This window comes from Dermochelys coriacea, chromosome 1, assembly GCF_009764565.3.
Source record: "Dermochelys coriacea isolate rDerCor1 chromosome 1, rDerCor1.pri.v4, whole genome shotgun sequence".
Classification (NCBI taxonomy): domain Eukaryota; kingdom Metazoa; phylum Chordata; order Testudines; family Dermochelyidae; genus Dermochelys; species Dermochelys coriacea.
In genome coordinates this window covers 10097169-10124617 of record NC_050068.2, presented here as the reverse complement: position 1 = coordinate 10124617, position 27449 = coordinate 10097169, and the positions used below count along the sequence as shown (strand labels likewise).

The 27449-nt window shown below is 49.2% G+C and overlaps 2 protein-coding genes across 3 annotated transcripts in view; one reads left to right on the top strand and one right to left on the bottom strand.

The window, feature by feature from the left end:
- PPME1 (protein phosphatase methylesterase 1) overlaps positions 1-4954 on the top strand; it is a 42487-nt gene extending 37533 nt beyond the window's left edge. For both annotated transcript variants that reach the window (XM_038391193.2, XM_043504025.1), the window contains exons 13-14: positions 677-744; positions 2369-4954. In XM_038391193.2, the coding sequence (XP_038247121.1) occupies positions 677-744; positions 2369-2387 (87 nt within the window). In that variant the 3' untranslated portion in view covers positions 2388-4954. The remainder of the gene's footprint in view (positions 1-676; positions 745-2368) is intronic.
- A 17518-nt stretch (positions 4955-22472) lies between these two features.
- P4HA3 (prolyl 4-hydroxylase subunit alpha 3) overlaps positions 22473-27449 on the bottom strand; it is a 37176-nt gene continuing 32199 nt past the window's right edge. Inside the window, 2 exon segments of the mRNA XM_038420916.2 lie at positions 22473-23879; positions 26427-26523. Of these exon segments, the coding sequence (XP_038276844.1) occupies positions 23809-23879; positions 26427-26523 (168 nt within the window). The 3' untranslated portion in view covers positions 22473-23808.

Genomic DNA, 27449 nt, shown 5'->3' with positions numbered 1-27449 from the left:
TAAGTAGTTTAGTTTAAAATTTAGAAAAGTCATATAAACATTATTGTAGCAGTTTATGCACTGACAAACAGTGACACTTTAGTATTTCACTCACGCTAGTGTGCCAGTAAATAGAATGGTATTGCAGTGGTGTGGACTGAGCACGTCTGGAAATGAGCGTCTGAGTTCTTATCTCTGCTCTATTATTGACTGTTTGTGTGGCTGTGAGTCACTTAACCACTGTATGCCTCAGTTTGCCCCCTTGTAAAATGGGGATATTTTTACCTATCTCCATGAGATGTTTGGAAGAAAAGTTATTTGTAAAGCGTGATACAAGTAATTTGCTGCTCTGAGTTAATCCTTAAAGGGACACCAACTTAAATCACAATTGTCTTTTTTTTTACCTACTATAGTACATGCCTAAGAATTACTGTAACTGAAGAAGATGGCGAAAAAAAACCTTCCCCCCCCCCCCCCCAATTGTGCACTTGATGCATGGTCTGTTTCACAGGGTCCTTGGTATTATATAGACATTTATCCCCTTTGTGAGGTGTTTCACACAGAGGTTGGGAGGGATGGGGGGGACTGTTTAAAATAATGGGAGGAAGATGTAGTACTTTAAATTTTGAAACTGACCAGGCTTCAAGTTGACTATGTCCCTTTAAACTCTGATTCCTTCCCCTCTACCTCCTTTCAGGTTGCTGAAGCTGTTGCAACTTTCTTGATCCGTCACCGGTTTACAGAACCAATTGGTGGATTTCAGTGGTAAGGATCTCTGAGTGCTAGGGCTCCATGATTCTCTTCCTGACCCTGCAGGAAGTCTTGCATTCTTTGTGTGCATCCAGGGTGGGGAGAGATGAGTATAACAAATGGTTGGGTGGAAAGAGAAGTAAGGATCAGCTTGGAGCTTTAATGTAACATTAAAAGCAGCATGCAGTATGCAGCCTAGATCACAGGCAATATTATATTTCATGTTCAATGTGTAAAGCTTTCACCATCTCTAAACTTCTCATATTTGAACTTACTAATTGTGATAATAAAACACTCAGACTTGGAGGGAGGAGAAGACATGGGCCTGACTTAGCTGATGTATTTCTTTGTGGTGGAAATCCTTATCCCTGATGGGGCAAAACTAGCAATTGCATTGAATTTTGTTAAACGGACCCAGGCACTGTAAATAGTTTAGGACCCAAGAATGACCTACTTAATGTGGTGGAGAATGTCTTCCAATTTCTAAGCATCGCTATGGCTGTTCTTGTAATCTGGATCTCTGTCATGGAAAAATGCAATTTCCAGCATGTTTCCTCCTGCCAAGAAACATTAGCAAGAACATACATTTTAAAGCTCAAAGCTGCATACTTAGCTTCTCAGATCTCATGGCTGTGTCACCCACCATAGTCTAATGTAGTCTCCCATCATAATGAACTTCAGGAGCCAAAGCTCCTCTTGTGGCAGTGCGATTGATGAGCTGAGATAATGTAGAAGAAACACTGAAGGTGAATGAACTCTGCAGGCTGCTGCATGTTGACTCCCAGGATCTCCTAATCATATTTACAACAGGCAATACTGACCTGTTGGGAGGAGGCATTGAGCTGCTGGAGGGACAACGTTCAGATGAGGAGGTGTGAAACAGTGTTCTTCTGATCACCAGTCATTACAGATCTGTAAGAAAAGGCGGGTTAACCCACATGTCATGGGCAATAATTCCGCTGTCCCAAAATTCCTCCTGAAGATTTAATGAAGAAAAACTTTGGTTCAGAATTACTAGGCCACAAAAGTTATCATGTTCCACCCCTGAAGTGACTGTGTCTTTACGGGCAGTGGTATTAATGAGTGCGTGAACCCATCCCATGCTCTTCAGGGTGAAAGGTGGGAGGAATGTAAAACATTAACAATATGAATCGGAAACCTGAGAAAAGAGTACAGGGTGTGGGTATGTTTTAAAGCAATGGAAGCGGGAGAAGTCGCCAGGGCAACATTATGCTGCGTCTAAATCTGTAGCAGGCTTTGGCAAGTTATTGCTGAGGATTATAAGGCATTAACTTGCTGCTGCTATCATGGTTGTACTTGACGGCCGCTTTGAGAGAGGTGTATCTGAGGGATGGGTAGTTGGTTATACCTACTGCGGTCTACTGCTTTAAGCCATAGAGAGCAGGATAAAACTAGTAATAGCGAGAGCTGTGTATCTATAATTGCTGTTCTATCATAGGTGCATGCAGGTAGAACAGCAATAACTGGGATATTGCCCATAAAGACTTAACCTACATTTTAGATCCTTTAAGTCTCAGCTTTATTAGCATTAGCAAGTTACCTTGGGTGGTGTGGATTTGACTTTTACGGAGGATCATTGAGATTTAATGTACAGTGATCTTCTTCTCTCCCCTGCCAGTGTGTTTCCTGCTTGTTAATATCCTGATGTTCTCCAGCACTGAGTTCCATTGTAAATAAACTGCACCAGAGGCCACTGTGATGTATCCATATCCTTCTCATCTATCCAGTTCAGTAATGACAAGAAATTGGCAGGAGATCAGTCCCATAGAACTGGTTTCTAGGAATTTCCTTGCCGGCAGACAGCTCTTATCGGAGTCCTTGTGAAGCTCGTCGGTCTCTTGGAGGCGGGCTCCTCTCTGCTGCCACAAGGAAAGACAAGCTGAAACCCCGAATAGTAGAACATCTCTCTTATCTCCGCGAATCCTCAGGCTTTGTTGGACACAATCACTAAGGGACTTTGGGCAGATCGGATTCCCCAAGGGGCATTGCAGCAAATGTGAAGGCGTCAGGATTTCTTCATGGAACTATACGGGAAATGCCCCTCGAGCTTTTGCTTTTTTAAAGCCTGAGGAACTGGCTTCTTTGAGAGTCTTTCATCTCCCCAGGGCCAGCCGCATGATTTTTAGGGCCTGTAAATTGTGGGGGAGAGAACCAACTGCACTATGAATTACCTTCCCTTCCAGTTCCACTAAGAGCAGGACTGGAAAAATGGGACCATGAGCTCCTTTGAGGGGTCCTGCCGCTTCCTTGACAAGTTCACTCCTGGGGTCTCCGGCCTCAGCACTTCACTCTATGGCAGGCACTCAGTGGCCTGGGGCTCTACATTTAAAGGGGAAGCCACAATATCACCAGTAACCTCATGATCTGTCAGAAACAGGTCAGTGGCCATTCTCTGCTTGTGGAGTTTCTGCCTACCTGGTTCTGCACCTCTTGTCACCGCACACAAGTGAGTGGAGATTGGCACCTCGGGCAGTTTTTAGGAGGAAAGTAGACAGACCGGGCAGTGGATGGAATGCTGAGCTAGCCAGCAGTAGGGAGAGAGGGGGACTTGGGGGGAAATCCCACCAGCAGTCTGACCTTGGCCCAAGAAGTTGCTTGCCATGCATGTGTGCGGCCCTGCTCAGTGTATTGTGGGAAAGTCACTGTTCTGTATTTGGTGTTTAGCACTGATCAGGTTCAGGCCTTAATTAATGCAGTAGCTATGAGAGAGTTTCTTCAGGGCACAGGCCAGCCCGGGATAATTTGTTAGATCCTTTTCACCTCCTATGAAATCCCCCACGGGAGCAATAGAACAGTTGCACTTGGAGCTATTTGCAACAATATCCTGATGTTCTTGAACTAATAAAAATGAGGCTTTATTCCTTGACCGTTTCATGCCGAGTGATGAAGTGACTCTGCTAGTTGAAGCATAGCTCTGTTACTCGTCTGGTCTTGGAGATGTAATGGCGGCGGGTGTATCCTATAACAGTCCTAGTAAATCCTTTACATTTGTGCTGTGCTGGTAGGGATGAGGGGGAAATGGCACAAAAAGCAGGTAAAGCCCAGTCAAGCATAATGTTTACCATGAGGGAGAACTATTGTTCTCTTCTTCTGTCTGATTCTCTCACACACTAAGGGCTTGTCTACACTACCCACCGGATTGGCGGACTGCGATTGATCCAGCGAGGGTCGATTTTTATCGCGTCTAGTCTAGACGTTATAAATCGACAGCTGAGCACTCTCTCGTCGACTCTGGTACTCTACCAGAACGAGAAGTGCAAGCGGAGTCGATGGGAGACTGTCAGCCGTCAACTTTCCGCAGTGAAGACACCGCAGGAAGTAGATCTAAGTACGTCGACTTCAGTGACGTTATTCCCGTATCTGAAGTTGTGTATCTTAGATCGACCCCGCACGGTAGTGTAGACAAGCCCTCAGTGGTGGACTCTTCAGCTGTGGCCTGGCTGCATATTTCACCCCCACCACTACCAGAGTCTGAAACTGCTGGATTAGAAATGAGAATTTGCAATTCCAGGTGAGTTCTGCGTCCATGCGACACTTAGGCAATTGATGCTGAGGTACTAAACAATAGATTTTTTGGCTCCTTGTATTGCCCTCCCTATCAGGCACAATCTGGCATTGCTTCACCATGTGATTCTGCTCACTGACCAATATGGACCCAGGACTAAGTCCATTCCAGTTTGTCTGCTGATTAGTTTCATGGCTTCCAATAATTGAGAAGTCAGTTTATAATTGGAAAACCCAACAAAAAAACTCCATTTCCCTCACTGCATATCTTGGCAGTCTTGCAAGGTTCTTGACCCTTTTCAGATTACTCTGGTTGTCAAACTGTTTGTAGGGGCAGGAACCAAAGCAGTGGTATGCAGCGTTAATCAGGGCCCTCCTTGTTTAATTTCAAGCATGTGAATAGTCTCCTTAGAGTCAAATTCTGTCATGTGTTTAAATCCCTTGTGGGTTACTACGTTAGATTAACGCCCCATGTTCACCTCTTGTGCTGTCCTCTCCCTTTCTAGAGAAGGGAACTGGTTTATCAGATGGCCCCACAAAGAGTAAAATACCTTCTATTTCAGCCTTTGCTATCACACCACAAGGTGAGGGGCTACATTTCCATGCACTGTGCCATTGGCTCCCTGGAAATGTGTGTTTTGGTTGTTACACCTTGATAATTATGACCTTGTTTTATGAAAAATAAATATTTCACAACCTCTTCTGGTGTGGCTATGTTTTACGCCAAGCTCTCCAAGTCCTGACTTGTAGCAGAGAATGGATGTTCTTTGCAAGGATCCAACTAGCTTTAGGTTTGCGGAAAGCAGATTCAAAGGGCAGGGGAGAAAATTGTGTGTAGGGGTGACTATTTTGGTTGAACTTCATCAACCTTTGTGAGTCTCACACCTGCAGCATTTTCTTAGTGACATTTTTAATGCCCCTGTGTAAAAAGCAAACAGAGGGGGAGGAAGTGGACATTAATGAAGAGGGGTACCACTTCTATATTGCATCCTTAACTATTTAGAGATCTCTCTTGCTTTGTTCAGGTTGCATTAGATTAAGGATCAATGGAGCCTTTAACCATGGAAAATCTTGTCTTAGCTAACACAAGATACAATTTGTTTATTTGGGAGTCTGGTTTGTTTAAGGTTGGGGGGGGGGGGGTTTAAATCTGACTTAATGCAGGAGCAGTCTTGCTAAACGCCCAAGGTTATCTGAACCAAATTTAGGAGCCTTGAGGATCACAGAAACATCTGGTTTGTTTGTTAAAAACCCAAACCTCTCTGGTATTCCAGGAATGTGCAGCCCTGCTTTGTTCCTGGGAATAGAGCTGCATGCTGCTCATTTACACATACTTCTGTCTTAATGGGATTCAGAGTAGCAGCTGTGTTAGTCTGTATTCTTAAAAAGAAAAGGAGTACTTGTGGCACCTTAGAGACTAACAAATTTATTAGAGCATAAGCTTTCGTGAGCTACAGCTCACTTCATCGGATGCATTTGGTGGAAAAAACAGGAGAGATTTATACACACACACACACACACACACACACACACACACAGAGAGAGAGAACATGAAACAATGGGTTTATCATACACACTGTAAGGAGAGTGATCACTTAAGATAAGCCATCACCAGCAGCAGGACAGGTCCAACAAAGAAAACAACAGAACGCCACTAGCCATCACCTTCAGCCCCCAACTAAAACCTCTCCAACGCATCATCAAGGATCTACAACTTATCCTGAAGGACGAGCCATCACTCTCACAGATCTTGGGAGACAGACCAGTCCTTGCTTACAGACAGCCCCCCAATCTGAAGCAAATACTCACCAGCAACCACACACCACACAACAGAACCGCTAACCCAGGAACCTATCCTTGCAACAAAGCCCGTTGCCAACTCTGTCCACATATCTATTCAGGGGACACCATCATAGGGCCTAATCACATCAGCCACACTATCAGAGGCTCGTTCACCTGCGCATCTACCAATGTGATATATGCCATCATGTGCCAGCAATGCCCCTCTGCCATGTACATTGGCCAAACTGGACAGTCTCTACGTAAAAGAATGAATGGACACAAATCAGACGTCAAGAATTATAACATTCAAAAACCAGTTGGAGAACACTTCAATCTCTCTGGTCACTCGATCACAGACCTAAGAGTGGCTATACTTCAACAAAAAAGCTTCAAAAACAGACTCCAACGAGAGACTGCTGAATTGGAATTAATTTGCAAACTGGATACAATTAACTTAGGCTTGAATCGAGACTGGGAATGGATGAGTCATTACACAAAGTAAAACTATTTCTCCCTCCCACCCCACCCCCCACTGTTCCTCTGATATTCTTAAAAAGAAAAGGAGTACTTGTGGCACCTTAGAGACTAACAAATTTATCTGAGCATAAGCTTTCGTGAGCTACAGCTCACTTCATCGGAATGCATCCGATGAAGTGAGCTGTAGCTCACGAAAGCTTATGCTCAGATAAATTTGTTAGTCTCTAAGGTGCCACAAGTACTCCTTTTCTTTTTGCGAATACAGACTAACACGGCTGCTACTCTGAAACCTCTGATATTCTTGTTAACTGCTGGAATTAGCCTACCTTGCTTGTCACCATGAAAGGTTTTCCTCCTTTCCCCCCCTGCTGCTGGTGATGGCTTATCTTAAGTGATCACTCTCCTTACAGTGTGTATGATAAACCCATTGTTTCATGTTCTCTGTGTGTGTGTGTATATAAATCTCTCCTCTGTTTTTTCCACCAAATGCATCCGATGAAGTGAGCTGTAGCTCACGAAAGCTTATGCTCTAATAAATTTGTTAGTCTCTAAGGTGCCACAAGTACTCCTTTTCTTTTTATCTTAATGGGAGTTACACTAGTCTGGTGTTTGGAAACACTAGTCTAGACGAGGAGTGTGCACAGCTGAAAATCAAAGGACTGTCTCTTTACATTAACACATTTGCTGATTTAGGCTGCTGTCTGGAGCTGGATTTTCTTTTAAGGCTTGTCTCTTTTCCTTTTCCTCTCAACCTGGCCTTGTCACACACCCTTTCAAAACTGCAGTGGGCTGGAGATTAGACCAAAGCCAACTAAATATTTTGTCCACCCTAAATGGAAGCAACTGTTCTGAATAATAAGACACCTCCAGTAAAAATCCCAAACCCTACAGCATTACATTAAGGTTGTGGCCTGTCATTAGAATTGAGGAGTAGAATCCCTGAAGCTAGTCGTGTTTATCAGAATACATCAGCTGAGTAAAAAGCAGAGGAATAAGTGGATAGCTCAGTGGTGGGAGCACAAACCCTACTCAATTGCCCAATGGAGCCAATGGTAGTGATGACAAAGTTCCTATCTGCCAGCTGTGAAACGTTTGTGGTCTTGCACCTGTTCTTAGAAAACTTCTCTGTATCACATATCAAGTTGGCTCCCTTGTTGGCAATGTGTCAGTACCAGGCTAAGACTTGAACTGGGGCATTGCAGAATGACCTACCCTCTCGCCTCCTAAAGATCGCTCCAGGGCAGGGGGGAGACTAGCGCTTACATTACTCCATATCCATTCGGGGACTAGACAGCTTCCGTCTCCAGGCCAGCCAGATGATTGTGCTGTGCTCAGCAGAAATTCAGCACAAACCTACGTTGTGACTTGGTACTTTCTGGTTCAATGAAGACATTCCGGAATCCATCATCCTGTGACATCACAACTGCTGTGGCTTGGATGAGTTGCAGTGGGACAGTGGTGTTTGTGATCTCATGTTCAGGGTTATCATCACTGAACCAGGGAAGTTCTGTGTGGATTTCACAGAGCAGGTGCATGGTGGAAAAGGAAGTAACGAATGTTTGTGCTGACTAATGGGGCCATCCAGCACAGAGAGCTTCGCTCTGCTCCATTGCCACTTTTAGGTTCACTTAAAAATAAATAGTTTAAAGCTCCAGAGGCCAGATTTTCACAAATGTTCAGCCTCCAGCTGCTAACACTGTTCTCAGTGGGAACTGAGCCCTTGAAAATCTGGCCCTAGATCCTCACATAAGGCCAAAATAAATCTCACTTCACAAACCTACCATGAGTGCGTTGGGTATGGTACTGCCACTTTAAATGATTGTTTTGGCCTGGTATAGTCCCAAAGCCTGGTGCCCTGCTAATAAGCAGCAATGGCCAGTTTGTGCTGCCCGTTGCCCCTCGGCTGTGCACAAGTCTTCCTCTTTCTCTTGGCAGTATGGTCTGCCCTGGTCTGCTTTGTTCATTGTTCCTCCGGATGATTTACACTGCACGTCTAGCACCCAGGCCTGCAAGCTGGTATGAGCCTGCAGGAGGGTGGTAGGTGCTTGGCCTTTTGACTATTTGGAACAAGCCTTATTGGGTGTACAGCTATTGGAGCTCAAACTTGGGAACTAATAAAACTACATTCAGTTCTACCTGGGAGTGGGGGGGGGAGAGCTTTGTGACCTCTTATTGTTTACTTTTTTCCTTTTAAAAAATGGCAGTGTATAACTGCTAACTTCCTGAGAAGTTCCTGAATGCCCTCTGTGTCCTATAGTTTGTATGAGCTTCATTCTGTTTGTATTCTGTTCAGCGTCCCATTACTGTTTGTGTACAAACAATAAAGCATTGTGAAAAGCCTCCATTGTTTCCATTCAGTTGTGGTATGTTTGCTTCTTTTTCTTTAACTGCCTAAAGAGGATGGATGTGCATCTTGTGTGTCCTCAAATCACTCTCATTACTTGTCAGACTTAGTAACTCATGGAAGTCTCTTGTGTTTGTAAATGTTCTGAGTTTCCTTCTCTATCCATGATCCAATGTGACAGGGATGTATCAAGGGAGAAATAATTCTCCACATAATTTGTGCTTTTCTTCCACTACCCTGATTGGTTATCCCCATCTGTATAGAAACATCTGAAAGTAATAAATGTGGCTCTCTGGCTGTTAAGTTACCTGTATGGTGGTGTGTTGGATTGTGTCTTTCAACACCCTATGCGCTTGCATTGCGCCTTCCCTCTGAGGGTCTCTGAGAACATTATAGACAGTACTGAGTTCAGGTTGGGAAGAGTTAAACCCATTTTACAGGAAGGGGAAAGGGAGGCACATAGGTTGAGCGACTCATGTGTGATCCCCTAATGAGTCTGTGGAAGAACTGGGAGTAGAGTCTATATCTCGTGATTTCAGTCTTGGGCTTTATGTAGAGCGTAAAGATGTAGCACTAAACCACAAGGAGAATCCAAACTTTATCCCACCCCCACTCCAGTCAAATTGGTAACTCACCAGCAATTGAGGGTGTGTCTTCACTGCAGAAATAGATGAGCACCCAGGTCAGCCTCAGCTGGATGTGAGAAGCCACACTGCAAACCCACTCAAGCTATTGTGTCCTCTGGTGCACTCACCCGTGTGTTGCTAGGACAATTTGGAATTACCCCTGCCCTAAGAGAGCAAGCATCTACAGGCTACCTCTTATTCTCCCTGGCTGTGCTGGACAGCCAAACTCTGTAGAAGTCTAAGCAAAAATCCGCTGTGGGGACATGCTATGTTGGGTAGGTTGTTTGTAACTGGTGCCATTTGTTTTTCTGATAATGGGGAGAGTTCCAATTCTTGGTAGCCATTGAATCCAGAATGACAGCTGTATTCCAAGAGTAATGAGGTGGCTTCTACCTTTTGACCCCCCGGCCCAGTGTCCTATGCACTAGACCTTTCTTGTTGTTTGGGATACTACAGCATGTAGGGGATCCTCAAAAAAGTGTCTGTAAAAACAGGCCCCACTGCCTCAATAGCCCGGCGTGTTGGGTGTACCTAGTCAGAGCAGCTGCTGGGTGCTTCAGTGAGTAACATAAGGTGTTGGCCTGAAGAACCAACGTGGCATGGGGAAAAGGAGCTAGATTTTCTTCTGGTTCCCACCTCCACCGAATTGTTCGCTAAGTTCTGATTGCAGGATCTGCATCCTTGATGATGCACAGCCAGGTAGCCTCTAGCGTGCCTTTCCTAGCGCAGGTTGAGTGTGCTTAGGTTGCCAGTTAGAAAGCACATCACTGCACATCTAAATGCAGCAAACAGGGCCGACCTCTGCCCTTGTTAGTGTTACTTTCGAGCCTGTAACCATGATTCAAAACCTTTTGACAAAGGTTACAAACATCTGGCAGAGCTTCTGCTTTCAGAGCAGTTGGATTAGAATGGGATCTTAAACTTTCTCCATAGCATGGACCATTGTGTCCCTCTGAATGGGGTGTCATGGGGTGAGTGCTACCACAAGCTTAATGAGGATAGAGAGATTGTATCATGGAGCATCTTCTCTGCTATTCATAACTGTACAGACCCTGCCTTTCTTCCCATTTATGAGTGGATGGGCCTCACTTCCCCTCCTGCCATTCACCATCATAGGGGCCACCTGCCCACCCCCTTTACAAATATACAATGGGCCTGCTGCTGCAACAGCAGCTGTTTGACTTGGGAAAAATCAAATGGGGGGGGGGAATGAGTGGTAAACAGCTGTAAATAAGGAAAACCACCATCATGGCACCAGCCAACTCTCCATCATCCACAGATCACAGCACCATGGGCCCAGCCAGCTCTTCACCGATAGATCATAGCTGGGACCTTCCTCTTGTCACATAGATGAACTTAGACATTTTTTCCTTTCTCTCACATATGTAATGTGGCCACAAGGTGGCACTACCCTCCTGCTTGTTAGACTTCTCCTTGCAATTGATAAAAAAGAAAAGGAGTACTTGTGGCACCTTAGAGACTAACAAATTTATTTGTCTCTAAGGTGCCACAAGTACTCCTTTTCTTTTTTGCGAATACAGACTAACACGGCTGCTACTCTGAAACTTGCAATTGATGTTAGCTCAGTTCAGGTTGGCAGGCAGGATGCATTGAATAACTCAGATTTCCTAGCTGTAAACATGGCACTAATTAGTTTGTTTTGGCAATACCTGAAACAAAAGGACCATTGATTCTCCATTAGCTACTGAACTGCCACTGTGAAAGAGTAAGAACAAAAGAACGGCCATACTGGGTCAGACCAATGGTCCATCTAGCCCAGTATCCTGTCTTCTGATAGTGGCTAAAGCCAGGTGCTTCAGAGGGAATGAACAGAACAGGGCAATTATCAAGTGATCCATCCCCTGGCATCCAGTCCCAGCTTCTGGCAGTCAGAGGTTAAGGGACACCCAGAGCACAGGACTGCATCCTTGACCATCTTGGCTAATAGCCAAGTAACTGACTCATTTATGTTTATGCAGTGCCCAGGGCACCAATCTTGGTTGGCCTCTTTGCACTCCCACAATATGAACACTGAATAATAAGAGGTGAGAGAGGTTAGTTCCAATGGGCATGTTTTTCAGGATGTGCTTTTTTTCCCAGCAACTTTCCACATCTAGCTTGACTCACTGTCACACGCTCATCTAATCCATAGGGAGCCGCGCTCCGATTCTCCCAAACGGAGGCTCTGAAGTCTGGATTTAGGCACCTCGGGGAAGTGAGCTGATTATTTTTTTCCAGAGGTGCTCAGCACGCCTCGATCGCACTGCAGCCAAACAGGAGCTGGGGATGCTCAGCAGCGCTTGTAAAACCCAGTCACGGCTGTTGTGTTGCCTAAATACGGACTCTAGGAACCACCACCTAGGCACCCAGTTTTAAAAGCTTTTGCCCTGGTTTCTAAAGGTGCTGAGTACGTCTAGCTCACATTGATTTCTAGAGGGCATAGTGGGTGCTAGTCCCCCTGACAATCAGCCCGGGTGGCTATAGCCGTTATACATCCCATACTGGCTTAGGAGGACATAAGGTCTGGTAGTTGGCTTCCAGCAGTAGCCTAGGCTGGGAACAGACCGAACCCGCCCCCAGCCAATGGTGCAGTGCTATGGATAGGGGTGCTGGTGGAAGCCCTGCACTGATCAGCTGGAGGATGGCACGGAGGATGGCATGCGATCCCCATCTCTTAGCAGGTCTAACAACACTGCTCTGCCATTGCTCCTGCCTACAGTGTGGGTCGCTTGGCACAGCTGGATTTTTATAGGAAGAACCTATAAAGGAGGGAAAGTGACATCACTGGTCCTCATTAGCTTCACAACTCATCACCTGGAAGCACTGTCTGGAGGACAAACATTTGGAACGGGGGTGGTGGTGGTCCCAGGCTGGAAAGGAGAACCTCAGCCTGTGAATGAAGGAATGGTACCATCAGGGTGAGATACTGCTCGATTCAAATCCTGTCTAGTTTATAGAACTCAGATTGCGAGTCTTATATTTCTTAGGTGACCAACTTTGATCTGTATGCTTACTACTTATAATCTCTTAAAATTTATCTTTCTGTAGTAAATAAATCTGTTTTATATTTTACCTAAAGCAGTGGGTTTTGCTTGACATGCTTGGGAAATCTGCTCAGGAACAAGAACTGGTGCATGTCCTCTCTACATTGAGGGAGGGGCGGACTGGGTAATAAACTTACACTGGTCAGGCTTCTGACCAGGACAAGACGGTACAGCCCTGGCGTCCTAGGCTGGGAAGCTGTGAGGAATTGGCTGAAGCCTCTCCATTGTTGGTTCATGGGTGGCTGGTGAAAGCATTCCTGTAACTCAGCTGGAGTGTCCCTGTCTGTGTAAATGCAGTTCCTGGAGAGGTTCGCAGCTTGCCACAGCATCACAGTGTGAGAGGGAGCCCAGGTTGCTAAGAAGAGCAGGTTTCTACTCCCAACTCTGCCACCGACTCACTGCGGGACCTTGGGCAAGTCACTTAGGCTATGATATTCAGACGCCAGAGCTCGTGCTGTGGCTCCTCGTTGCACATTTAGACACCTAGTCAAGGGGCCTGATTTTCAAAGGTGCGGAGTAGCCAGACTTCCTCTCTCTGTCTGCTGCCTCTCTCCCCCTTCCCCCCACCCCCATGTTCCTCTCCAGTCTTCCCTTCCCTCCTAGTCCCATTCCCCTGCTCTGCTAAATCCTCCCCTCCTGCCATGTACCCTCCCTTGTCCAGTTCCTCAGAAGGTCTGGCCTTAATTACCCCATTTGCCCATAGGCTCCCTGAGCTACTGCTCCCAGCTTTTCCTACCCCTCCCTCAAGGTCTCACAGAGACACTTCTCCAGGCGGGACTGGCCTAGAAAGCAGGAGGGGGTTGGCCTATTCTTTAGGGGGTCTCTTTTTTTCCCTTGGTCCGGCAGCTTGACTCCAATACCAGTGAGCTGGGCCCGGTGCCTGCGCCTCAGAGGTGGCTGGTCCCATGCCTGCTGCGGTCTGACCACAGCGGTGAGCTGGGAGCAGAGCAGCCCCTCCCCTTCCAAGCACATGGATATTTGTTCTGCTGCGGCCCTGCACTCAGGGGAAAGGACAAGAAACGGAAACTGAGGCACCGAGGGAGGCATTGGGCTCAGGTCAAATAGACAAGAACACTCGTTTTGGAATCCAGATCTCCCAGGCCCGTGCTCTGTCCACCAGGCCATGCTGCAGATATTTTTACAAGAATAAATTTATACCCGAGCCTGCTATAGCTTTACTGATCACAGCAAACAGTGGCTCAGCCTGGACCTTTCATTGCATGGATCATGTGGATGGGCCCCATTGCATTCAGGCTTGTATGATGCACTTGCCCTATTACTTACATGTAGACTTGGAAGGATTCAAGTTTTGCCAGTAAATGTCAGTAAACATCTGTGACGGGTTCCCCGGGATGTAACCTGGAACTGGGGTACCACTGAGCCCTCTGGGAATGCGGAGGAACACAGATTCTCTGACGCTAGTGGAGCAGAGCCTCGGGCCTACGATACTGCATCCACTGACCCATTGCAAACCTGGGCCAAGGGTCAGCATGAGCTTTAAGCTGTGCTGCGGGGCTTTGACTGTTGCGATCAAGCGGTGAGCGGGGTTCGCTGGCCTCTCTGTGCACGATGAGAAACCCACAGCTTTTTCAGCTCCCTTGCTTCAGTGCCCTCTATTGTTTCCAAGTGTGCATTGTGCTTGCTCCCGTCAGCTTTGTTCGATTGATCCCGGACACACCACTTCAGGCCATGGCTCGTTTTATCTGAACTGGGACCGGTTGCTGACCACCCACAGCTCCCCTTTCATTCTAATGCAGTGGTAGTTGCCTGTCACCCCTGCAAAAACAGGCCCACTGAGTCTGGAAAAACGGGCCTAGTGAGGTGCTCCCAGCCCCTCTCATCAGCTGGGAGCCAGCACCGCTCACCCCGAGTGATGCAGCATGCCTGGCTTCCCTGTGTTAGGAGAGGGCAGCCCAGCCCCAGTGCTAGGCCTTCTGGGAGTGCGAGCAATGCAGGACGGAGCTCTTAGGAATCTTCTGCATTACAGCCAGTCTCCTTGCTTAGTCACCAGATGCTGCTGGGGAACCAGCCTCGTGGCCTGCCTCCCTGCTGAAGGCTCCTTTACCTTCCAGCCACACTGTCACAGGTGCTGCAGCACTGGCCAGAGAAAGGGATCTTGTATTTGGTGCCCCGTGGGAGCTCGACTCTCACACAGGCAGCGTTGAATTTCTCTCCAGGCAGGCACAGAGCCAAGAGAGAGCGCGCGCCGCTGGAATGCAGGAGGCGGCGAGAGCCTGTCAGCTCCATGGAGCGTCTCTGTTTCCTGATCTCGCTCTCTCTCTCTCACACACACACACACAGAGCCAGACTCAGGGCCAGCCTGGCTGCACAGTGGACGTGATGTTCCCCTTCCCCTTGTGAGCTGCTTTGTGAGAAGCTATTCTGTGCAGGCTGTCTGATAAAGGCTGCTTGTCAGGAGTGAGGGGCTAAGCCAACCCTACCCCCAGAACAAACACAAATTTCCTGCTCCAGCACAAGGCACTGGGTTAGAGCCCAGAGCTCTGGTCTTCCTGGCTCTGCGACTGCTCTGCTGGGTGACCTTGGGCCTGTTTCCTCCCCAGCCCTTTGGCTGTCTTGTCTATTTGGAGTGTAAACTCTTTCGGGTGGGAACTGCCTCTTACTATGTGTCTGTACAATGCCCACCACAGCGGGGCCCCAATCTCCCTCAGGCCCTTTTTCAGACAATGCGCCAAGAACTGGCCGTTGCTCAGTGAGGACAAATGACGGGGCTGGCTGGACAGTGGGGCTTGGGCTTGACCCAGCAGGTCTCTTCCAGTGCATTAGGAGGTTCTGGTGGAGCATTATTATGTATATTACGGTAACACCTGCCAGCCCAGTCCAGGGCACGAGCGCTTACCCTGTGGCCCTAAAGCTCCATGCCTACTCCAAGCTCCGATAGGCTCCATAGGTCTGATTGCACAGCCTCGTGCTCCGCTTGGCCTTACAGCCGCAGCTTGCTGCCCAGGGTGATGCTGCCAGCAGCCAGGCAGTGCATTGGTACAGAGAGGAGACATTGGGGCACAGAGTCCCATGGAAGAATGCTTGTGACCCAAGGGCCTGAGGTTGGGTTGCAATAAAGTTGCGCATGGTGTACAGGGCATGAGTGGGAGGGATCTTAGTACCTACACCAGACAGTCTCCTACCAGCTCTGGAGTTATGGCAGCCACACACAGTGGTATCTAGCTGCTTTGATGAAGGACAGGCCCTGGGCCAATAGTCTGAGCACAGGATTTAGGATTCCCCTGTAAGCGCTTTCTGCTTGAGCTGCCCAGCAGTAAGTTGGGATGATAATTACCACTCATCTGTCTCTCAGTGGACACCTGAGGCTATCTGGGCTTCATAAAGCCCTATGTCTCTAGAGCGTGTTATGTAGCAGCCCAATTTAGGTAGTTATTTTACAGCTCTGTGTCCCACTCTTTGCCATTAATGATAAGTTTTGGCGTAGCCTGTGGCCATATCAAGCCAGCTCCCCGGCACTTCACAGATTGTCCCCTCAGCCTCTGCAGATTCATTAGAACGGTCATTAGAAAGGGCCGGTAAGCATCTAGCCCTTCTGACTGTGAAGAATACCTGAATGCAGTCCAAGGCTATGCTCTCTTGCTGAGTCTGCAAACAGCCCATGCAAACTGTCCCCATTCATCTCAAGGAGATGTTAACCCTGGATCCTACTGATTGGTGTTGAAATGCATCCTTAACTATTTCAGTGCTGATCCTTTTAGCTGACACACACAGCTATTCTGGGGCTGAGTGGGGAGATTTAGGGATCATGGGTGGAGTTTGTGTAAAGTATTGTCTGCCTCTTTCTTTTTACAATCTGAGCCCTGACACCGAACGCATTCCATTACTCTCTCATGTACCATGTGCTGGGTAATAACAGAATCACAGAAGTAGAGGACTGGAAGGGACCTCTATAGATCATCTAGTCCAGTCCCCTCCACTCAAGACAGGACTAAGTAGTAACTAGACCATTCCTGATAAGTGTTTGTCTAACCTGTTCTTAAAAACTTCCAATTATGGAGACTCCACAACTCCACAGCTGGCTCTTTACTAAGGCCTGGTTTACACTAGAGAATTATGTTGACAGCTTACGATGCCCTAACTCTGTAAGTGTTTACACTACAGTGTTGCTCCCGCCAATGAAAGTCGCCCACTACAGAGACCTAATAACTCCACCTCCGCGAGAGGCATAGCGCTTAGGTCAATGTAATTAGGGCAACACAGCATCCATGTAGACATGGGGCTGACCCTTGGAGCCAAAGACAAAATGTGAAACAATAGCAGCTGTGAAACTGACAAGAATGTCAATTTCACTGCTGGTAGGATCCCTGCTGTGAAATTGAGCCCGGTGCTGGGCTCACAGCTCAGGCTGTCAGCTCCAGGGCAGGGGGCTCCAGCTGTGAGCCCGTGCAGCTGTCAGTGACCCACAATGCCCCACTTCAATCAGCACAAGTGCTCCTGGTGAGTATGCACACCCCACTGGCAGAAGGAGGGTAGTGTGAACACCAAAAGTCGATTTAGTTGCTGTAGGTCAACCTAATTTAAGTCAACCTAATTTTGTAGTGTAGACAAGCCCTTAAGAGAACTATTTACAGATCTGCTGCAAATGCAGCTAACATTACAGCCATGTGTACACAGACTGACTTTCCAGTGCTGTGCCCTTCCCTCCAAGTTCCAGGTTGGTTGTTACAATTACTATGGTGGTGGGTATGCTGCAGAAAGCTGAGCTAAATAATGGTAAAAGCTGGTGCTGGACTGTCTGGTGTAGTTATTGAAGGTCCTACTTATGCACTGGACAGGACTTGAGGCTCTCTGAAAATCTTTTCGGATACAGCACAAAACAATCCCACTGAGCCACTAGTTTACCAGCTCAGCAGCTGCTATGGTGCCAGCTGTTCAGTTCTTTCAAAGGCTACTCAAGAAGCAGCTTTTGCAGCACAGGCTTAGCCATCAGAGCATTCAAGGCTTCCAGAACAACCAATACCTTCCCCTGTGATTGCTGCCAGAAAAAAACCCTGGCGTGTTATTATGCTGGGAAAGGGGGTGGAGGAGGAAAATCCATCTCTGTGTTGGTTAACCGCAATGGCCATTCCTCAAATATTAACTCAGTTGATTTTACGCCGCCAGGGAGGTGGGCGTGTGACCCACAGCTTCAAGGCAAATGCTGCTTTCTTTTCCTCTTTTGTGGCCGTCTGGCTGCCAGGGCTGAGTGCCAGAAAGATGCAAGACCCGAGATCTAGGAAGGGCAGCTATGGAACTAGAGAACCAGGGGTGGCCTACTGTGGCTTTGGATGGGGCTGAGGTTACCGGGTGGAGGCAGCTAGGAGGAATGGGATGAAGCCGAGTGAAGAGAGGTATTCTGTTCAGGTTCCTATACTGAGCCCATCCCCAGGGTATCTGAGTGCCCGTCCTAGGCTGCAGAGCAGGGGAGGAAAGAGCAGGAAAGCTGAGAGACTGTGTAAGAGCCTCCCAACGGCACGGGGTGGGAACCCAGGCAAATGAGTCATTAATGAGAGTGGGCAGAAGACTGGAGGACATGCTATAGGGAACAGATCTCCAGGGTCTTTGGGCATGGACTGACTGAGTGGCCTGGTAGTGTGTTTCCCACGCCAGTGGATGGTTCTGCCTAGATGGGCCCCTGATTACTCTGGAGGCAGAGACACAGGGCAGAGGAAAACAGTGGGAGCACAGAAAGTTGCATGACCCCAGCTCTGTTCCCCTCCCTGCAATGTGCTCCGAGGGCTCAAGGATAGCATCAGGGGCTCCTGGAAATCTACCTGCCTGCTGCCCCCCGCCTCCGCCAGTTCCAAGAAAACCATAATAGAAGCAGCTGCAGGCTCAGGTGGAAGCCCCACAATGCAAAGCTTCTCTCTGCTCATTACAGCACTGAGCTAAATGCGATCAGCCTCCTGGAGGCTCCCATAGACACTAACACCGCCCCCCCCACACACACAAACAGGGCACGAGGCTTTCTGCTGGTGGGGACCAGGGCCAGGGAACCATGGAACAGGAAAGCCCAAGAGACCTGAGAGCAGCGATTAACAGAGACAGAGGATGAGAAGGGGAGAAGAAAAGAAGCAGAAAAGGATGGACAGAAGAGAGAAAATGGAACAGAAAACCAAGCTCTTACATAGCACTTAGATCTCAAAGCAAGTCAGTGTCATTATGCCCATTTTACAGATGGGGAAACCGAGGCATGGAGAGATGAAGTGACTTTCCCAAGGGCATCCTGCAGAGCCAGGAATAGAATGCAGCCCAATCCTGTGCTCTAACCACTAAGCCACCCTGCTAACACTGGGCCAGGGCCCGGTGCCAGGAGCCTGGTACCAAGAGCCCACGTGGAGCTTGCACTGGAGATGGGTGGGAGCTGCTGGCCTAGGAGGGCTGTTCCATTGTGGAGGCCTGTGATTCTCCAAAAGCTCAAAAGCTCAAAAGCCCAAAGCTCGCTAGCGACCAGTAATAGTGCATGTGAGTGGAGCAGACTGGGGCTGTCAATCTAAATATGGGGGCGGGGGAGAGGATGGCTGGACAGGAAACTCCTTCAGCTAGTGAGCGGCCTGGAAGCCTGTGTATGGGGCGGGGAAGCAGGAACTCCTGAATCCAAATCCCAGCACTGAGAGTGATTGGCTGGGTGGCCTTGGCTAAGTGATGTCACCTCCGGCTCTAGGCATCAGTGTGCCTAGCTGTCCAAGGGGATTGTAATCCTCCCCTGTCTCACAGGGCTGAGGTGAGTTGACTATAGAGCATTACACAATATACTAAGCTGATTGGCTAGTCAGTGTGAGTCCGCTGTCCTCTGCTGGATGGAATATGAACTGCTCTCCTATGTGTCATAGACCCTGCAGTGCTAATGGCGATTCTCCTCTAGCTCAGCTCACTGGGGTCTGTGCTTTGGGAGCAGTAGGATCTGTGTTCAAGCCGTGCTGCCACTTTAAAGTTCCATCTGGCTGGGGTGTGCGGCGTAGTAGCAGCCTAACCGGCTGTGGGTTTTATTGTTTTATCACTGTTATACCCAGGCCAGTATGTTTAAAGGAAGTCTCTTGGGGCTGTCCATACTGCAGCTGGGAGCTCTGCTAAGCTAGCACTTTAAAAATAGCAGTGTGAATGGTGCTGCATGGGGGCTGCCTGGACTCAGGTGGACTTGGATTCGGGTGGCTAGCCTGAGCCACTGCCTGGGACAAACATCCACACGGCTACTTTTAGCAAACTGCATCAAGCAGAACTAGCATGTGTCTGTCTAACTGGGCTGGGAGTCACACCTCCCAGCTGCAGCAGAGACATGCCTGATAGAACCAGAAAACTGGCTAAGAGAGGAAGACATTTATACAGACAGACCTTTGAGTATTTGTCCTAGAGCAGGGGCAGGCAGGGGCGGGCAAACTTTTTGGCCTGACAGCCACATCTGGTTTCGGAAATTGTTTGGAGGGCTGGTTAAACGAGGCTGTGCTTCCCCAAACAGCCAGGTGTGGCCCAGCCCCTGCCCCCTATCTGCCCCCCTATCCCCTGCTTCTTGCCCCCCCGGACCTCTGCCCCATCCACCCCCCCCACACACTCCCTGTCCCCTGACCGCCCCCAGAACCCCCCCCGACTGCCTCCCCACCACACCCTCAATCCCCACCTCCTTCCTGACTGCCTCCCCAGAACCCCTGCCCCCATTCAACCTACCTGTTCCCTGCCCTCTGACCGCCACGACCCCATCCACACTCCCATCCCCTGACCACCACCCCCAAACTCTCCTGCCCACTAGCCAACCCCCCCCCCCCGCTCCCTGACCCCTTACCGCGCTGCCTGGAGCACCGGTGGTTGGTGGCGCTGCAGCCACGCCGCCCGGCTGGAGCCAGCCATGCACTGTTGCAGCACAGAGTACCGGGTCAGGCTGGGCTCTGCAGATGCACTGCCCCAGGAGCTCGCAGCCCCAATGCCCTAGAGCATGGTGCTGGCGGCGTGGTGCACTGAGGCTGTGGGGGTGGGGGAACAGGAGGGGAGGGGCCGGGGGCCAGCCTCCCAGGCCAGGAGCTCAGGGGCCGGACAGGAGGGTCCCACGAGCCAGTTTGCCCACCTCTGTCCTAGAGAGACAGCTAATTACTCCCAACTCCACAGTGTTCATTGTTAGCTGGGTAGCTACTCACTGCCACATATCACACCGCAGCTCTTTGCAGCACAGAATTTAACAACAGGGGCTTGATATTACAATCAGTATCCCACTGGGCATTGGGTTTAAAAGGCTACTGTGCTAGCTGCCTGTGACGTTGTAGTAGTGGAGACAGCGGATCCTAGGCAAAGAGGAGAGCAGGGAATAAAAGGAGACTCATGTGAATGGAAAAGTCATTGGGTGCGTTTTTTAAAACTATGTCCTAGCTCAAACCATAAGATAGGGGCTGGATGCAGGAATTGCTGGGTGAGGTTTTCTGGCCTGGGCTATGCAGGAGGTCGCAATGGTGCTTTCAGGTCTTACAATCAATGAAGCTATGTCTGACAAGCGAGGAAGAAACACAGTTGTGAGGCAAAGGAATGCAACCATGAAGCTTTTAAGAAAGCAACAGGGTAATACAGGAAATAAACTAAAGCTGCACAAATCACAAGGGTTTGAGATCTCCTTCCAAAGTTCCCCAGGAGTTGCTGATTAGACTCGCTTGACATTTTTACAAATGAAGAGCTGGGAGGCGGGTTGCAAAATCTTTCTTTGTGAAAAATGGCCGCCATGTTTTGGTTTTCGTGAAAATATTTGTGACTTTCATAATCTTAACTTTTACTGAAAAAAATCAGCATTTAGCTTCTCAAAACCAGCAGGTTTTAAATGAAAAACGTCAGTACTGTTTTCTATATAAGCTTTGATTACGAAATGTATTAAAAACAAACTAACGGATATTTCAGAAGCTTCCAAACACAAACACCACTGAGATGTCAAACTTCTGGAGAAAACTAGTTTCCTACAAGCTCTCTTCCTGGTGACGCTTCCTCTTTAAGGCAGGCAGCTTCCCTGGGACCTGCTGGTTCTGCCAGTGCACTGGATCCTTTGAATGCTGGCTTGGTGCTGGATACAACCAACACAGGCGACATTAGCACCTTCCTCTCCTCCTGGGCTGTGCTTCTTGACCGATTTACATTTCAGACCGATTATTGCAACAAGGGAACGGAGCACAGCCTTGGAACTGGGAGTCAGCCCAAAGCTGGTTTACAGGCAGCTGTCTGGTTGCTATAAATTGAGGGGTCTGCCAGCGGACACAGCAAATCAGCATCATTCAGCTCCCTGCGACAGCAGTGTTATTAGCAATGATTTGCTCTTCTATGCGTTTATATCTACTGCCGAACAGACAGCAGCCTCGGGGGAGGGGGGACAATACAGTAAGAATCAACATTGCTCCTTAGCTGGCTATGTTGTTGGAGGGTCAGCCTCCTTTTGCGAGGCTGTTTGACTAGGCAGAGCTACAGAGCGGTCTTCAGAAACAACGAGGAGTCCTTGTGGCACCTTAGAGACAAACAAATTTATTTGGGCATAAGCTGTCGTGGGCTAAAACCCACTTCATCAGATGCATGGAGTGGAACATACCAGGGAGGTATAAATACACAGCATATGAAAAGATGGGAGTTGCCTACGGGGGGGGTCAGTGCTAATGAGCCAATTCAATTAAGGTGGAAGTGGGCTATTCTCAACAGTTGACAAGAAGGGGTGGAAATCACTTTTGTAGTGCTAATGAGGCCAATGTAATTAAGGTGGCTCATTTCAAACATTTAATAAGAAGGTGTGAGTAACATACTCCAACAAGAAACTGCAGAACTGGAATTAATTTGCAAACTGGACACCATCAAATTAGGCCTGAATAAAGACTGGGAGTGGATGGGTCACTACAAAAAATAATTTCCCCCTGCTGATACTCCCAGTGCCTCCCGCCCGCCGCAAACAGCTGTTTTGTGGCATGCAGAAGGCTGGGAGGGAGGTGAAGGGGAGGAGCGAGGACACGGTGCGCTCAGAGGAGGGGGTGGTCCTGGACAGGAAGAGGTGGGGCCAGGGTGGAGCAGGGGCAGGAAGAGGTGAGGCTCTGTTTGTTGTCTCTGCCAATGGACCTTGCCCTTCTGAAGCAAAGAACATTCTTGATTCAACTGATGAAGGTGCCTTTCCATTCGAAATTGTAAGACTCCGGAGCTCAGCTGTCTTGAAGGCAAAATTCAAAAAAGTGGGACTTGGTGATTTCTGAACTCAATATGCTGCCCAGTTTCAGAATAGCCAGAATCCAGCCATCTATCTTTTAATGATGTTTGGATCAATGTACCTCTGCGAATCTGGGTTTTCTACTATGAACTTTATAAAAAAACCAACCCTGCAGTTGCCTGACAGATAAGCATCTTCACCAGTGCATGCGCCTTGCCCTGATCTCCTACAAACCACTCCTCACCAAGCCTGCCAGAGTCATCGATGTCACCTCTCCCATTAGAGATTGCCACAAACACAGGGAATAATGGTGATTTGTAGACTTGGTTAAAGATAGAAACACTAATACTTGTGTTGCAGTCAAGGTCTTTATTTATTGGCAGCTGAAATTATTATTTGTTTTTAATTTTGTCAGCCTTCTGCGCAAATGGCCCATCTCGGATCATAAAATTCTCCAGATCTAATTGACAGGTTTCAGAGTAGCAGCCGTGTTGTTAGTCTTTAAGGTGCCACAAGAACTAACTGAGTATCGCTGCCTTATCCTCGCCCAATGCAACACTGATTCCTCCAGCATACTGTGCAGGCCAGAGTCACTCCATTAGGGGATTGCCCCGGCTATTCAGTCTCCCTTTGCCTTATTTTCCCCTGATAGACCAAACTCTGCTCTAAATGACACTGGTGCCAACCTAGGGTTGAAGTCAGTGAATAACTCCAGACTTAACACGGTCCATGTAACTGAAATCAGACTCTGGCCCTCGGACTAGTTCCTCCCCCCTGGCCCATGGGAACTTCCTAGGAACGGCATCACGCCTTTTCTGCTGTTCTTGTTCCCCAGCTGAGCCAGCCCCAGCGCATCCAGCTGCCTCTTTCTCTCCTTACAAGTCCCCTGCTCCACTCCCACTGTGACTTTTGTTCCATTCCCCCCTCCCAGCCCCTCCTAGATCCTTAGACTCAATATGCAGCAGAGGAAGCCTTGCTGAGACGTGCCTTGGCAGCAGGCCATATTCCCTTGCAGCCAACCAGCTGGCTTTTCCAGGTGGTCCCTGCTTCTGGCTCTGATGGGGGTGGGTTTCCATCCCCCACCTCTTCCCATGCCTTTGGATTGGGTGGAGTGGTCACGCTCTGCTCCGGCCCTTAGTCGTTGGGGTCGGGGCCACACCGCCTTCGGAACTCCTGCCCGTGTTCGTGGATCCATTTGTTTGCCACTGTAAGAGACGGGGGCGATGCACACTGAGAGGGCGGCACTGGGTGTTCAACAGGAGAGTCTCAGAGGGTGGAGGTGGAGGAGAAGCTCAGGCGTTCAGCCCATCTGCCTGCTGCTGGGGGATCATGCCCTACAGCATACAGGGAGCAGGGAGCAGTCAGCACTAAGAGCCAGGGGTTCGTTCCTAGTCCTGGCTCAGACACGGACTCAAGTCGAGCATCCCAAATTGCTCGGGGCCAGATATTCAAGGGCTCTACCCCCTCCTCCCCCCCAGTGGTCTGAGTTGTTTTTGAAAATCCGGCCATTTATTTGGGTGACTCCATAGGGGCTGATCATTCTGGTTCCCTGCCTCAGTTTCCCTAGTTCTAAAATGGAGAGAGTAACAGAGATGCCAGGAAGGGATACAGATCCTCCTGAGTCAGCCACTCACTGACTGAAGAGGCCAGAGGGAGAACTCCCCGATGAGCTGGTAATTCTGCCATTACCCACCTCCTAGGTCTTTCTTACTTCTTCTCCTGAAGCAGTTGGCTCTGGCCACTGTCAGAGATGGGATGATTGAGTGTAAAGCCACTCATGCTTGGAAAGCCCGTGGAGAGCCTCAGGTGGGAGGCATTCTCGAAGGGCAAAGGGAGAGTGTGCGTTGCCGGAGCCTGGGGGAACAGACTGGGGCTTGGGCTACAAATGGCCACGTAGCCGTTGCAGCTCGGTCTCTGAAGTCTGGGGAGGCGGGTGGGCTTCGGAGCCTGAGCTCCAGCCTGCGGGGCTATTCTTAGGGCGGTCGCTCAAGCCACGCGAGCCCCAGTCCATCGACCCGGGCTGCTCATTGAGTAGAGACACCGAGACGGATCGGTCTGGGAGGGAGCTGGCAGCGCGGCGCTCACTGCCAGGGCAGTGCCAAGTTGCTGCAGCAGCAGGTACTGGGGAACCCGGCGGGCAACGCGCTCAATGGCTGTAGAAAGCGGAGCTGGAGCTACAGCTCCCTCCCTGCAACAATGCAGGATGGCTCCCAAACCGGAAAGCATGGCCCGTAGGATCGGAAGGAACCTTCTGGGTCACTGACACCAGTCCCCTGCTAGGGCAGGCAGCCCCGGCCCATCCTCCCCGTCAGAAACTGCTCAAGACTAAGGGAAGGTCCAGAGCAGGCTGAACTGAAGCCGGAGCAAGCTCCAGGCCGGGGCGCCAGGGGTGTTGGGAAGATGTGGGCCCCAAACTCTGGGCTGGCTGCCATCTTCACGGGGAAGGAGCTAGTTTGGCTTTTATTTACACCCCAGACTAGCCTTATTTTTAAAGCCTCCGTCCCCTTTTGAAGGATACTCATTACTATGGCAACAGCAACTGTCCCAGGGCTGGGCAGAGCCACAGGCTAGCATGATGAGAAGCAGTAACCCCTGGTGCTTTCCTAGCATGTGCCACTGGGCCATCGCCAAGCACTGGATGAATCATGCATGAACCCTCGGACAGCCCCTCTGTCCCAAGGCAGTATTAGCTCTGCAGCTGGGGAAACTGAGGTACAGCAGAGAGGTGAAGGGACTCGGACACAGCGGTGACTAGACCCTCAGGAGTCCTGACTCCCTGGCCCCTCTGTTTTAACCACTAGATATTGCTGCCAACTGGCATAAAGGTCATTTCTGTGATTGTTTGTAATTTAAACCATCCCACTTTTGCACGAGATATACATTTGCCTGTTAGACACCACGCAAATAGGCAGCTAGGAAGGGCTGATTCCCCACTGTGTCCGAGTCCCTTCATCTCCCCGCTGTACCTCAGTTTCCCCAGCTGTGTTTATTTTAATGTGATCTCTGTGTGTTGTGAGCCTCTCAGCTCTCAAAAGCTAAGCAGGGTCATGATACAGGCTTAATACATGCATGGGAGACCTCCTTAAAGAGCTAGAGCAGAGATGTGGCAATCCAGTAGGTGGTGCTCTGGTGCTAGAGGCACACTGTCTTCCTGGAGGTTTTGGCATTTGGAGGAGATGCAAAACTAAGGTCCTGACCACTTGTGGCTGTTAAAGGTCTCAAGTCACTTTTCACAAGCGTCAGGGCGTGCTGGCCAAATTCTACTTCTGGACCTTACACCGTGGTTCCCTAAATTCTCCCCATAGTGTCAGTCAAATACAGTATTCTCCACTTCCTGTCCTAAACTGCCATGCAGCACTGCTGTGAACAGTTAAACAGCTGCCAGGCTTCACCCCAGAGGTGGCTGCATTTCAGAAGGGGTGAAATGATGTTTAAGTATCCCGCACCTAGACATCATTTTTTGCAAAGTGCTTGGAACTCCTGTTGCAGAGGATTATTAGTGATTAGAAGGTGTCTCTCATCTGCAGCCCGGCCCCTCTGTCCTGTGGCTATTTTGGCATTTCGGCACCATCTCATCCCTACTTCCTGCCTGTACTAGCATGCCCATCCTGGGCAGACAGGGTGACTAGCTTGATGCCCTCTGTCAGGCCATCCTTTGCCCGGGTTTCACTGCACCAGGGTTTCAAATAACAGAACACCTGATCAGGGAGGCTAGCGGGCTGTGCATTGTGATGATCTCCAGCGTCTCTTACCCCACTTGTCTCCCACGAGGACCGGGCAGCCGGCGTGGAGGGTGTCCCCGTTCCCAGCTCCGTTCCTGTGAAGGTTCCACCAGAACAGGGCTGCATTCTGGAAACGAGACAAGATGCGTGATGGCTGGAGGGGGCTCCCTCAGCAGCACGCGGAGCCCACTGGTGAGCATGTCGGGTTCTGTCGCTGCTTATTCACAGCAGATCCGAGTCTGTTGCAGTCCCTTCTTGGGAGGTGTAGTGTTTTTAGCTCTGGCGTTCCCCAGTTCTGTCCCCCAGCATGGCAGCTGCCCCATACACATTCATGCACTGAAATGACCTGTTTGTGTCTGTGGTGCCCAAGGTACATGCTAGTTTCATTGCTCAGGAAGAAAAGCTGATGGAGGAGCAGTTTACTGTATACACACACTTGTTATTCGGCCTGCTCCCAGCCTTCCCATTAAACTGGAGGGGACTGAGACAATTGCTTTGCAAAGGCTGCAAACTGCCACTGCTGCTTAGCACTCCCGGGGGAAGGAGACCCCATAGCACAATGGGGCAACAGCTCTCTTGTGGCTAAAGCACTGAATCATGGGTCAGGAAACCTGGCTTCTGTTCCTGGCTCGGCCACTCCCGACAGTGTAAAGGGACTTTCGGGGGCCCATGTAACAGTGAGCCGCTGGTCCCATTGCAAATCTTCTGCATTGCTCAGATTACAATGCTTCACAGTCTGAGTCCAAAATTAGATTCACCTTGTAACGATTCCATCCCCTGTGGGGACAGGCACCACCCTCTGAACTGGGCAATCAGACATATTTGGGTCTGAGCCCAGGCCCAAGAGCCAGGATATGAGGGTTCTAATCCCAGTGCTCATCCTGTGCTCTTGGGCAAATCAACCTTGGTGTGCCTCAGTTTCCCCATGGGTAAAATGGTGATAATAATGCTACTTCCTAGGCGTTTCGAGGCTTAACTTGTAAAAGATTTTGAGATCCTGTAGTGAAAAATGCAATAGCAGGGCAATGTATTATTTAACCATTACCTAATCCA